A 12280-nucleotide genomic window follows, 5' to 3' on the forward strand; every position below is an offset into this window, starting at 1 on the left:
GGCCTTGAACATATCAGTTGAAACTAGTTTGCTCAACCCTATTACTTACCAACTTTTATTTTGTAATTTGTTTCAGACTCAGCCTGTGCCTAATCCAATTGCATATTACATGCATCGATCTCCATGGTGGTTCCACAGCTTTGAGGTTCTGGTCAACCATTTTATTGAGCTCATTGTTCCATTTTTCCTATTTATGGGGCGCCGGATGTGTGTTATCCATGGAATTCTGCAGATCTTTTTCCAGGTAGGATTGGATTTTTCCATAAATCAGTTCTTTGTGGATATTTCTTCAAAGGTCCTCAGGAAAAAGAACAACATTTAAGATCAAAAGTGTTCTATTCACCTGATTACTGTCCTGCCATCTCAATTGTCTCTGAAATTCATCAGTTTCTTTTCTGGTATTTGTTTCTGATTTTCAATTGTCTCCCATGAAGTGGCAACACTTGTTGGTTTATAATGCAGAAGGTGCAGGAGAAAAATTGGCAACTTGGCTCAACTGATATTTGCCAATATTATTGCCCCATATGGGCTTTCTCCAACCCTATTTCGATTCATGGTATTAGCACATCTTTCTACTTCTTTCTCCCTTAACTGAATTTCTCTTAAATTAATGTATGCTGTTCACCCCATCTACCCAAGGTACATATTCTCATCACAAGGAAAATTTATGGGGTGTTAGCTTTCATAAGTCAAGGGATCAAGTTTAAGATCCACGAGGTAATGATGCAACTCTATAAAACTCTGGTTAGACCATACTTAGAGTGCTGTGTCCAGTTCTGGTCACCTCATTATAGGAAGGATGTGGAAGCGTTGGAAAGGGTGCAGAGGAGATTTACCAGGATGCTGCCTGGTTTAGAGAGTATGCATTATGAGGAGAGACTAGGGGAGCTAGGGCTTTTCTCTTTGGAGAGGAGGAGGATGAGAGGAGACATGATAGAGGTGTACAAAATATTAAGAGGAATAGATAGAGCGGACAGCCAGCGCCTCTTTCCCAGGGCACCAATGCTCAGTACAAGAGGGCATGGCTTTATAGTAATGGGTGGGAAGTTCAAGGAAGGTATCAGAGGAAGTTTTTTTTACCCAGAGAGTGGTTGGGGCATGGAATGCGCTGCCTGGGGCGGTGGTGGAGGCAGGCACATTGGTCAAATTCAAGAGGTTACTAGATAAGCATATGGAGGAATTTAAAATAGAAGGATATGTGGGAGGAAAGGTTTAGATAGTCTCAGGCGAGGTTTAAAGGTTGGCACAACATTGTGGGCTGAAGGGCCTGTATTGTGCTGTACTGTTCTATGTTCTATGTTCCTGTGAAATCCGCGGTGAATTTATTGATTCCTACATTTATGCCCAAAGTATTTGGAGTACTTCTGGTGGAAACATATCCTCTATTGTACTCTTTCAATTGAAGGACTCCTCCAGAGCCCCCTTTGATCTCTTTTGTAGAGAAGAATGCCTAGCCCATTGTTTTGATTCTGCACAAATTGGTAGTTTGCTGTTGCTTCCTCCACTTGGCGTTTTTTTGTGCTTGAACTCATTGAATATTGGCAGGTAGCCTTGGGGATCAACTGCAGTTCCTCTGCTCATCTAATATGTGAGGGAGTTACTTTTTTCTTTTCACCTCTCTGTTAAGAAGCCCATGCTAATTCCATTGAATATTGGCAGGTAGCCTTGGGGATCAACTGCAGTTCCTCTGCTCATCTAATATGTGAGGGAGTTACTTTTTTCTTTTCACCTCTCTGTTAAGAAGCCCATGCTAATTCCATTGAATATTGGCAGGTAGCCTTGGGGATCAACTGCAGTTCCTCTGCTCATCTAATATGTGAGGGAGTTACTTTTTTCTTTTCACCTCTCTGTTAAGAAGCCCATGCTAATTCCATTGAATATTGGCAGGTAGCCTTGGGGATCAACTGCAGTTCCTCTGCTCATCTAATATGTGAGGGAGTTACTTTTTTCTTTTCACCTCTCTGTTAAGAAGCCCATGCTAATTCCATTGCTCACCCGCAACAACTGCTGAGATCAGCATAAGATAAGGCTCAAATTTGTAAGCTATGTTCATGGCTGAGTATACAAGGGGTGCATTACTAAGCATCTGGTGGGATCCCCAAAGTAGTGATCTATATTATAAAGTGGACATAAAAGATCCCATTAAATTATTTTGAAGAGCGAAGGATTTATCCCTGATGTCCTGATCAGTACTTGACCCATCTAAACAGAGGGGAAGAGCGAGCAGTTTTTTTTAAACTTGTTGGATTGGCTAAGTGTGTGGTATCTCAACCAATAAAAGGAAGGAAGGGTAAAGCGGAGCGGCCATTGTTGGAATGAGCCAGTGTAAGAGTGGAAATTCTGAGGCTTTGGCTCAAGAGGCTTTGGTGGAGGCTAAGGTAAGTCTCTGATAAGTTTCTTTCTTTCTTCAAATTTTCCTTTAGTGCCAGGCTAGAGTAGTTAGAATGGCTCCAGGGCCAGTGCTGTGTTCATCTTGTGAGATGTGGGAGTTCTGGGAGAGCTCCATTCTCCCTGATAGCTACATCTGCACGAGGTGCATCCAGCTGCAGCTCCTGACAGACCGTGTTCGGGAACTGGAGCTTCAGCTGGATGACCTTTGGCTTCTACAGGAGAACGAAGAGTTCATAGATAAGAGCTACAGAGAGGCAGTCAATCCTAAGCTGCAGGAGGCAGGTAGCTGGGTGACTGCCGGGAGAAGGAAGGATAATAGGCAGGTAGTGCAGAGTACCCCTGTGGTCGTTCCCCTCAATAACATATTTGGATACTGTTGGGGGGTAGGGGAGAAAGCTGCAGTGACCAGGTCTTTGGCACTTAGCCTGGTTGTGTGGCGCAGAAGGGAAGGGGGGAGAAGAGGAGAGCGGTAGTGATAAGGGATTCAATAGTAAGGGAGGCAGACAGGAGATTCTGTGGACGTGAAAGAGACTCCCGGATGGTACGTCGCCTACCGGGTGCCGGGGTCAGGGACGTCTCGGATCGGGTCCACAGTATTCTGAAGGGGAGAGCGAACAGCCAGAAGTCGTGTTACATATTGATACCAATGACGTAGGTAGGAGGAGAGATGAGGTCCTGAAGAAGGAATATAGGGAGCTAGGTAGGAAGCTGAAAAGCAGGACCTCAAGGGTAGTAATCTCTGCATTGCTGCCTGTGCCATGAGCCATTGAGGGTAAGAATAGGTTGATTTGGCAGATGAATATGTGGCTGAGGAGTTGGTGCAGGGGGCAGGGTTTCAGATTTGTGGATCATGGGATCTCTTCTGGGGAAACTATGACCTTTACAAAAGGGACGGGTTACACTTGAACTGGAGGGGGACCAATACTCTTGTGGGCAGGTTTGCTAAAGCTGTTGGGGAGGGTTTAAACTAATTTGGCGGGGGGATAGGAACCTGAGTGATAGGTTAGAGGTTGGTGCATTTGTTGTACAAGTAGATGCAGCGTGTAGAAAGACTGTGAGGAAGATTAGGCAGTTGGAAGGGCAGAATTGCAGTCTGTTGGATGGGCTGAAGTGTGTCTAATGCAAGAAGTATCAGGAACGAGGTTGATGCACTTAGAGCGTGGGTAAGTACATGGAACTACGACGTTGTGGCCATTACAGAGACTTGGCTGTCGGAAGGGCAGGAATGTTTGCTGGATATTCCGAGGTTTAGATGTTTCAAAAGGACAGGGAAGGAGGTAAAAGAGTTGGGAGAGTGGCTTTGCTGATCAGGAACAGTGTCACAGCTGTAGAAAGGGAGGACGTCCTGGAGGGATCGTCTACTGAGTCAGTATGGGTGGAAGTCAGAAACAGGAAGGGAGCAATCAATCCATTGGGAGTATTCTACAGACCCCCCCCCCCCCCCCCCCCCCCCATTAGCAGCAGAGACACTGAGGAGCAGATCGGGAGGCGGATTTTGGAAAGGTGCAAAAAATAATAGGGTTGTTGTCATGGGTGATTTCAACTTCTCTAACATTGATTGGCACCTCCTTAATGTAAAGGGGGTAGATGGGGCAGAGTTTGTTAGGTGTATCCAGGAAGGATTCCTGACACAGTATGTGGACAGGCTGACTTGAGGAGAGGTCATACTGGACCTGGTACTAGGCTATGGGCCTGATCGGGTTTCAGATCTCTCGGTGAGAGGGCATTTTGGAGACAGTGACCATAACTCCTTGACCTTTACCATAGCCTTGGCGAGGGATGAGAACAGACGATATGGGACAGTATTTAACTGGGGGAGGGGGAATTATGATGCTATTAGGCAGGAACTTGAGAGCGTAAATTGGGAACAGATGTTCTTGGGGAAGTGCACAATGGAAATGTGGAGGTTGTTTAGGGAGTACTTGCATGTGGTTCTGGATAAGTTTGTCCCACTGAGGCAGGGTAAGGATGGAAGAGTGAAGGAACCATGGTTGACAAGATACGTAGAATATCTTGTCAAGAGGAAGAAAGAAGCTTACCTAAGGTTTAGAAAGCAAGAATCAGACAGGGCTCTGGAGAATTACAAGGTAGCCAGGAGGGAGCTTAAGAATGGACTTAGGAGAGCTAGAAGGGGGCATGAGAAGGCCTTGGCAAGCACGATTAAGGAAAACCCCAAGGTGTTCTACACGTATGTGAAGAATAGGAGTGAGGATGACTGGAGTGAGGGTAGGACTGATCAGGAATAAAAGAGGAAACATGTGCCTGGAGTTGGAAGAGGTAGGAGAGGTCCTCAATAAATACTTTGCTTCTGTATTCACCAGTGAGAGAGACCTTGATGTTTGTGAGGATGGCATACAACAGGCTGATGCACTAGAGCATATCGATGTGAAGAAAGAGGATGTACTGGAACTTTTGAAAAACATTAGGATAGATAAGCCACTGGGGCCGGATGGGATATATCCAAGATTATTACGGGAAATGAGGGAAGAGATTGCTGCACCTTTGGAAATGATCTTTGTGTCCTCACTGGCCATGGGAGTAGTGCCAGATGATTGCAGGGTGGCAAATGTTGTTCCTTTGTTCAAGAAAGGGAGTATGGATAACCCTGAGAATTATAGGCCAGTGATTCCTACTTCAGTGGTGGGCAAATTACTTGAGAAGATTCTCAGAGACGAGACTTATGAGCATTTGGAGAAGCATAGGCTGATTAGGGACAGTCAGCATGGCTTTCTGAGGAGCAGGTTGTGTCTCACGAGCCTGACTGAATTCTTTGAGGATGTGACAAAGCACATTGATGAAAATAGAGCAGTGGATGTGGTGTACATGGATCTTAGTAAGGTGTTTGATAAGGTTCCTTATGTAAGGCTCACTCAGAAAGTCAGGAGGCATGGGATCCAGGGAAACCTGGCTGTGTAGATTCAGAATTGGCTCACCCATAGAAGACAGAGGGTCATTGTAGATGGAGCGTATTCTGCCTGTAAGTTGGTGACCAGTGGTGTTCTGCAGGGATCTGTTCTGGGACCCCTGCTCTTTGTGATTTTTATAAATGACTTGGATGAGGATGTGGAAGGGTGGGTTAGTAAGTCTACAGACGAGACAAAGGTTGGTGGTGTTGTGGATAGTGTAGAAGGTTGCTGTGGGTTACAACAGGACATTGAATGGGATGCAGAGCTGAGCTGAGAAGTGGCAGATGGAGTTCAACCTGGAAAAGTGTGAAGTGATACACTTTGGAAGATTGAATTTGAAGGCAGAATACAAGGTTAATGGCAGGACTCTTAGCAGTGTGGATAAACAGAGGGATCGTTGGGTCTAAGTCCATAGATCCCTCAAGGTGGCCGCGCAGGTTGATAGGGTTGTTAAGAAGGCATATGGTGTGTTGGCCTTCATTAGTCGGGGTATTGAGTTCAAGAGCCATGAGGTAATGTTGCAGCTCTATAAAACTTTGGTTAGACCACACTTGGAGTATTGTGTTCAGTTCTGGTCATCTCATTATAGGAAGGATGTGGAATCTTTAGAGAGGGTGCAAAGGAGATCTACTAGGATGCTGCCTGGATTGGAGACCATGTCTTATGAGGATAGGCTGAGCAAGCTAGGGCTTTTCTCTTTGGAGTGAAGGTGGATGAGAGGTGACTTGATAGAAGTGTACAAGATGATAAGAGGCGCACAGGATGATAAGAGGCATAGATCGAGTAGACAGAGTTTTTCCCAGGGCGAAAATGGCTAATACGATGGGGCATAATTTTAAGGTGATTGGAGGAAGGTATATGGGGGACATCCGAGATAAGTTTTTTTACACAGAGAGTGGTGGGTGCATGGAACACACTGCCGGCTGAGGTGGTGGAGGCAGATACCTTAGGGACATTTAAGAGACTCTTAGATAGGCACATGAATGATAGAAAAATGGAGGGCTATGTGGGAGGGAAGGGTTAGATAGAAATTAGAGTAGGATAAAATGTTGGCACAACATCGTGGGCTCAAGGGCCTGTACTGTGCTGTTATGTTCAATGTTCTAAATCAAGTTATCTGGTTGTTACCGTATTGTTGTTTGTGTGAGCTTGCTGAGCACAGTTATGTTCAACACTAATGACATTTCATCAATTGCTTCATTGGCTGTCAAGCACTTTGGTGGATCATGATGTGGAGAAAGAAGCTACAGAAATGCCCATTGTTTGTATACAGCACTGGGCTAGATTTACTGCACCTCAACAGTTGTTGCTTTTACATCAAGTCTATCAAATATAAGAAAGCATGGCATTTTACTCTTTCTGCCCTTTGGAGCCATGGATGTCCAGAGGCAGAAGAATTCAAACTCCATCAGAGATTCCATGCCAAAAATTGCTACTGTTATCTGTGTTCCATTCTTTTAGTTAAGGACTGCTTACTTGTCCTTTCTGTACTCAAATATTTTTGCTATGAAAAGTACTATTTTCAAACAAAACTCAGAGTTTGCAATCAGCCCTCGCTGTGATAAATATGTTTGGGATATGTGAACTAACTTCATTAGAATTTCTAGTACACCCAAATGAATGCCCTAGTCTGGCACTGCAGCAGGGTGCTAATGACTTCTTTGGTTATGAACCCCTCGCTGTACATTATAGTTAGGGTCTGTAATGCTTCATTGTCTGGGGTTGGGTGAAGAGGGAAGGTAGCTTTTATAGAAGTCAGAACTGGCTCAGGTGTGGGGATGTGGTGAAGATCAGGCCTCCTTTGGGAGTCTTGATGAGTCTTGGGGATTGGGTGAGGGATTGGAGTAATGATTATTGGGAGTAAGATCAGGTCCCAAAGATTGAAAGGTGTATGAGGGACATATCTTAGTGAGATCCTAATGCAGTGCTGTGCTTTGAAAACATGCTTGTCCAAGCAGTTCCCAATGATGGTTGTTTCTGGAGAGAGTGGTCTGAGTTTTCCCACATTTCTCCAAAAGAAGTGTTATATGAGAGATGACAGCAGCTAATGAGCACCTGATGAGGAAATTGCTCCAGAGATGCAAGGGTGATTGAACCCAAAAGCGCATGATTGAATTTCTAGAGTGACGCAAAATGACCTGGAAATTGCCAATATTGCATTTTGCTCCAAGAAGGATCTGTTTTCAATTGCATAATGCTGGAAAAAAGCAGCAAAAGGAGATTGGATTTCTAAGCAGCTGAATTTAGAGGCAAGATATCAATTCCACAAAATGAAACAAAGTACCATCTTGTGGGAAGAATAGCCCTTAATCCAACGTTGCATGCAGGAAGATCCTGAACGATGTGTTCCCATGCTCTGTTTAAAAACCCTTCACTGAGTATTCTACTATATGCTAATCCAATCAGATTTATTGATCTTGGTCTTAATAGCTCCACTTAACTCCTGGAATCAATTCCTTTCATGGAGAGAATTCTAGGTCCACTTTCTAGATCCACTTTAGTGTTTTGAATCTCATTCCTGAATAGCCTGGTGCTAATTTTCAGATTTTGTCTCCTTGTTCTCAGTTTACCCTCCTTCCCCTTTCAGTAGAGATAAATAACCTATCAATTCTTTTAAAGGATTTTAAATGCCTAAATCAGATCAGCCATGAACCTCCTGTACTCAAGGGAATACAAGCCAAGCATATTATTTCCATTGATAGTTCTGAATAGTAAGCTTATCATATTGCACATATTTCCAACAATATTTTGTGATAGTTATGAGTTAGATCTTACAGATCTGAGCTTCTAATACACAGCTGTGTGACAGGAGCATATTTTAACAGTCTGGGTGAGAAGATCAACATACCAATTAGCTGTGCCATGATCTTTAGTGCAACATTATTCAGACAATGAAAGAAACACACCAGTCTCCATGTCCAAATTCCCAACAGATGCTCCCATTTTCTCACAGACCTGCCCAACATGTACTAATTGGTGCAATGTAACCTTGTTGCTTTCAAGTTCAGGCTGTTGCTGTACTGGTAGTTTTCAACAATTAGTAAAATACAGCAATAGTTTGGCAACTGCAGGCAAATGTAACCCTGCCTTCACACTCCTGGTACATTCACTGTTGCATGGAAAATAATAATGCCACACAACAGGCAGGAATATCTACTGAAAAGGAAAAAATATACTTTGTGTAAGGACCATGTGGCAGAAAGTTTTTGACCATGGAATACAAAACAGAAAATGCTGGAAGCACTTAGCAGGTCAAGAAGCATCTGTCGAGAGAGAACCAGTTAATGTTTCAGGTCTGAGGCAGTTTGTTAGAACTGGGAAAGAGAGAAAAACAAGTTAGTTTTTAGGAGGAAGAAGACGAGGGAGGGATGGGTAGAGGAAAGGAATATCTCCAATATGTAATCTCTACTAATAAGGGTGAATCCAAAGGGGAGCACTTGCCAGCATATTGAGCTTCTTTGTGTAATGTGATGTAAATGGTGAGACCTTGGCATATGACCAGCAGCCAGACTCCATGAATAGAATAAGAAAAACTGACCAAAAATGATGAGAGGCAGAAATGACCTGTTCTGATACAGACAGAAAGAAAGATTCAGTATTGAATCCTGTAGGCTGTAACATGTTCAGACAAAAGATGAAGTGCTGGTCCTTAAATTGAGCCTTGTAACAGTACAGGAAGCTGCAGACAGAAAATTCAGATTTGGGGTGGAATGGTGAATTAATGCTGGAACTGGAAGTTCAGGGACTTTTTCTGCAGACTGAGTACAGGTACTCTGCAAAGCGATCATCATTTTTACATCATTTACATTTTGTTTAGTTTAATTCAGTTAATTTAAATGTATCTAACAATTTTAAATGAGCTCCAAAAATATGTGTGTTTAATTGTTTTTATTATTTGCAAATGTCTATTTTTTTAAATATTTTGTGATATGGTTTAGTTTTGATAGTTTTTGAATGTTTGCATATGCCTGGAGGTGTGGCTTTACTAGCTATCTAAGGATTTCAGTGGGTTATGTAATTGGAAGACATTGCATTAGGCAGGGCTCAGCTTCATTTAGGAAGTTCTAGCCACAGGTCCTGCTTAAAGTAAGGGCAGGTTTAATGGATAGGCAAGCAGCACAGTGGAGCTCACAGAGGAAATTAGGGTATTAATGGACTACCCTCAGTTGATACATTTATCTGAAGGTTTACAGAATTTACTGTTTTTTCCAAATCTAATTTTTAGATTGCTCTGGCCAACAGGCTGGTGCTGCTCATCAGTTATTGATGGATTTTTGTTTTTATTCTTTCTTGATGCACTTTGTCTCCAAAAGTGCCTAAGATGTACATTAGCACATTGTTACCATATGAGTCATAGGGTTGTGGATTCAAATACTACACAAGAATGTTGAACACAAATGTCTAGACTGATGCTCCAGTGCAGCACGCCCTTTGTGATGCACTGTAGCATCACTCTAGGTCATTGTGCACACCCAGTGCAGGACTAAGGGTGTGCTGCACTGTCAAGAGTCCCATTTTTCAATTGTGATGTTAAACCAAGGTCTCTTCTTCTCTTGTGGGGATAAAAGAATCCATGGTATTATTTCAAAGGGTGGGAGATATCCTTATCTCCTGGTCCAATATCCAGCATAATGAAAACAAAGACAGTAGTGTGAAGACAAAAGAGACTGCAGATGCTGGGATCTGGGACGAAAAACAGATCGCTGGAAGAACTCAGTGGATTAAGCAGCATCAGTGGAGTTTAAAGATTTTTTTTATTCCAAAATAAACTTTATTCATCATAAAAACCAAACTATATACAACAATAAAATAGTGCAAACCTTTACATTCGTGTACGGATCCATCATTAGTGTTACCTTTTTATATAAAAAACAAAGCACCAATGCCACTCGTGTGGCTCCCTGGGGTGCTACCCCAATCCCATATTTACAATATTTAAGGGGCTTTCTTGCCTGACCCCTCCCATCCCTCTCCAGTGGCAGAAGAACCCTAAACTGTAGTCCTTCCCACCAAGCCCTTGCGTTGGCTGCACCCAGCTTCAGTGCGTCCCTCAGCACGTACTCCTGCAGCCTGGAATGTGCCAGTCGGCAGCATTCCCCTACGGGCATCTCGCAGTGCTGGGAGACCAACAACTTTTGGGCAGACCAAAGGGTGTCTTTTACTGAGTTGATAACCTTCCAGCAGCAGTTGATGTCCGTCTCTGTGTGTGTCCCCGGGAATAGCCCGTAGATCAGAGAATCCTCTGTTACACAGCTGCTGGGGATGAAACGTGACAAGGACCCTTGCATCTTTTGCCACACCCTCCTCACAAACCCACCGCCTGCAAAGAGCTGGGCAACCGTCTCGTCCCCGGTGCAGTCCTCCCGGTGGCAGCGTGCACTTGGACTGATGTTTCAACCATGCAGGAAGGATCTGACTGGGAGGGCACCTCTCACTGCCAGCCAAGCGAGGTCTTAGTGCTTGTTGGTGAGTTCTAGCGATGAGGCATTCTGCCAGATGATCTGGACAGTCTGCTCAGGGAACCACCCCACAGTATCCATCGAGTCCTTCTCCTGCAGTGTCTGCAGGATGTTCAGTGCTGACCACTGCCTGATGCACTTGTGGTCAAAGGTGTTGGTCTGGAAGAACTTTTCCACTAAGGATAGGCAGTGCAGCAACGTCCAGCTGACTGGGGTGTTGTGCGGCAACAGGGCCAGGCCCATCTTTCGCAACAGCAGGGACAGGTAGAACCTCAGCACGTAGTGACACTTGGTGCCCACGTACTTTGGTTCCACACACAGCCTGATGCAGCCACAGACGAAGGTTGTCATCAGGATGAGGCTGATATTGGGAACACTTTTGCCCCCATTGTCCAGGGACTTGTGCATGGCGACCCGTCGGACCCGCTCCATTTTGGATCCCTAGATGAACCGGAAGACGGCACAGGTGATTTTCAAGCCAGAGGAGCGAGGAACAGGCCACACCTGCGCCAAGTACAGCAGCCCTGAGAGTGCCTCACACCTGATGACCAAGTTCTTCCCAGTTATTGAGAGGGAGCGTTGTTCCCACTGTCCCAGTCTCTGCTTCACCTTCCCAATCCGCTCCCGCCAATTTTTGTTGCATGCCCCAGCTCCTCCGAGCCAGATCCCCAGCACCTTCAGGTAGTCAGGCCTGACGGTGAAGGGGATGTTGGATCGGTCGGGCCAGTTGCTGAAGAGCATGGCCTCACTCTTCGTGTGGTTAACTCTGGCCCCTGATGCCAACTCAAACTGGTCGCAGATGCTGATCAATCTGTGAACTGACCTTGGGTCCGAGCAGAAGACGGCAACGTTGTCCATGTACAGGGAGGTTTTCACCTGGGTGCTCTCACTGCCTGGCAACGTCACCCCTCTGATGCTCTCATCCTTCCTGATGGATTCAGCAAAGGGTTCTATGCAGCACACAAACAACACAGGTGAGAGAGGGCAGCCCTGTCTGAATCCAGACTTAATGGGGAAGCTGTCTGTTTCCCACCCATTGATTTGGACTGCGCTACTGATGTCTGTGTAGAGCAGTTGGATCCAATTCCTGATTCCCTCCCCAAAGCCCATTTTGGAGAGCACGTCCAACATGTACGTGTGTGATATCCTGTTGAAGGCCTTCTCCTGGTCCAAGCTGACCAGGCAGGTGTCCACCCCTCTGTCCTGCACATAGGTGATGGTGTCCCTGAGCAGCACGAGGCTGTCAAAGATCTTCCTGCCAGGTACAGCACAGGTTTGGTCTGGGTGGATCACCTGTCCCAGGGCAGACTTGACCCTGTTGGCGATGGCCTTGGACAGGATCTTATAATCCACATTCAACAGTAAGTCGACATTTTGGGTCAAGACCCTCCATCATGACTGAGAGGGATCAGGGAGGCTGAAGGTATATAGGTGTATATAGATTCAGTGTATAGAAGTACGAGGGGAGGGGGTGGATGGAGGGTGGTACTTTAGTTGGTGATAAGTTGAAACAGACAATTAAAT

The 12280-nt window shown here is 44.9% G+C and overlaps 1 protein-coding gene across 1 annotated transcript in view; it reads left to right on the top strand.

Moving 5' to 3' along the window:
- Nucleotides 1–12280, top strand: part of lmf1 (lipase maturation factor 1) — a 560127-nt gene that overhangs the window by 384697 nt on the left and 163150 nt on the right. Inside the window, exon 6 of the mRNA XM_052021392.1 lies at nucleotides 77–244. Coding sequence (XP_051877352.1) covers nucleotides 77–244 — 168 coding nt within the window. The remainder of the gene's footprint in view (nucleotides 1–76; nucleotides 245–12280) is intronic.

The sequence above is a fragment of the Pristis pectinata genome, chromosome 8 (genome assembly GCF_009764475.1).
Source record: "Pristis pectinata isolate sPriPec2 chromosome 8, sPriPec2.1.pri, whole genome shotgun sequence".
In the NCBI taxonomy this organism is placed as follows: domain Eukaryota; kingdom Metazoa; phylum Chordata; class Chondrichthyes; order Rhinopristiformes; family Pristidae; genus Pristis; species Pristis pectinata.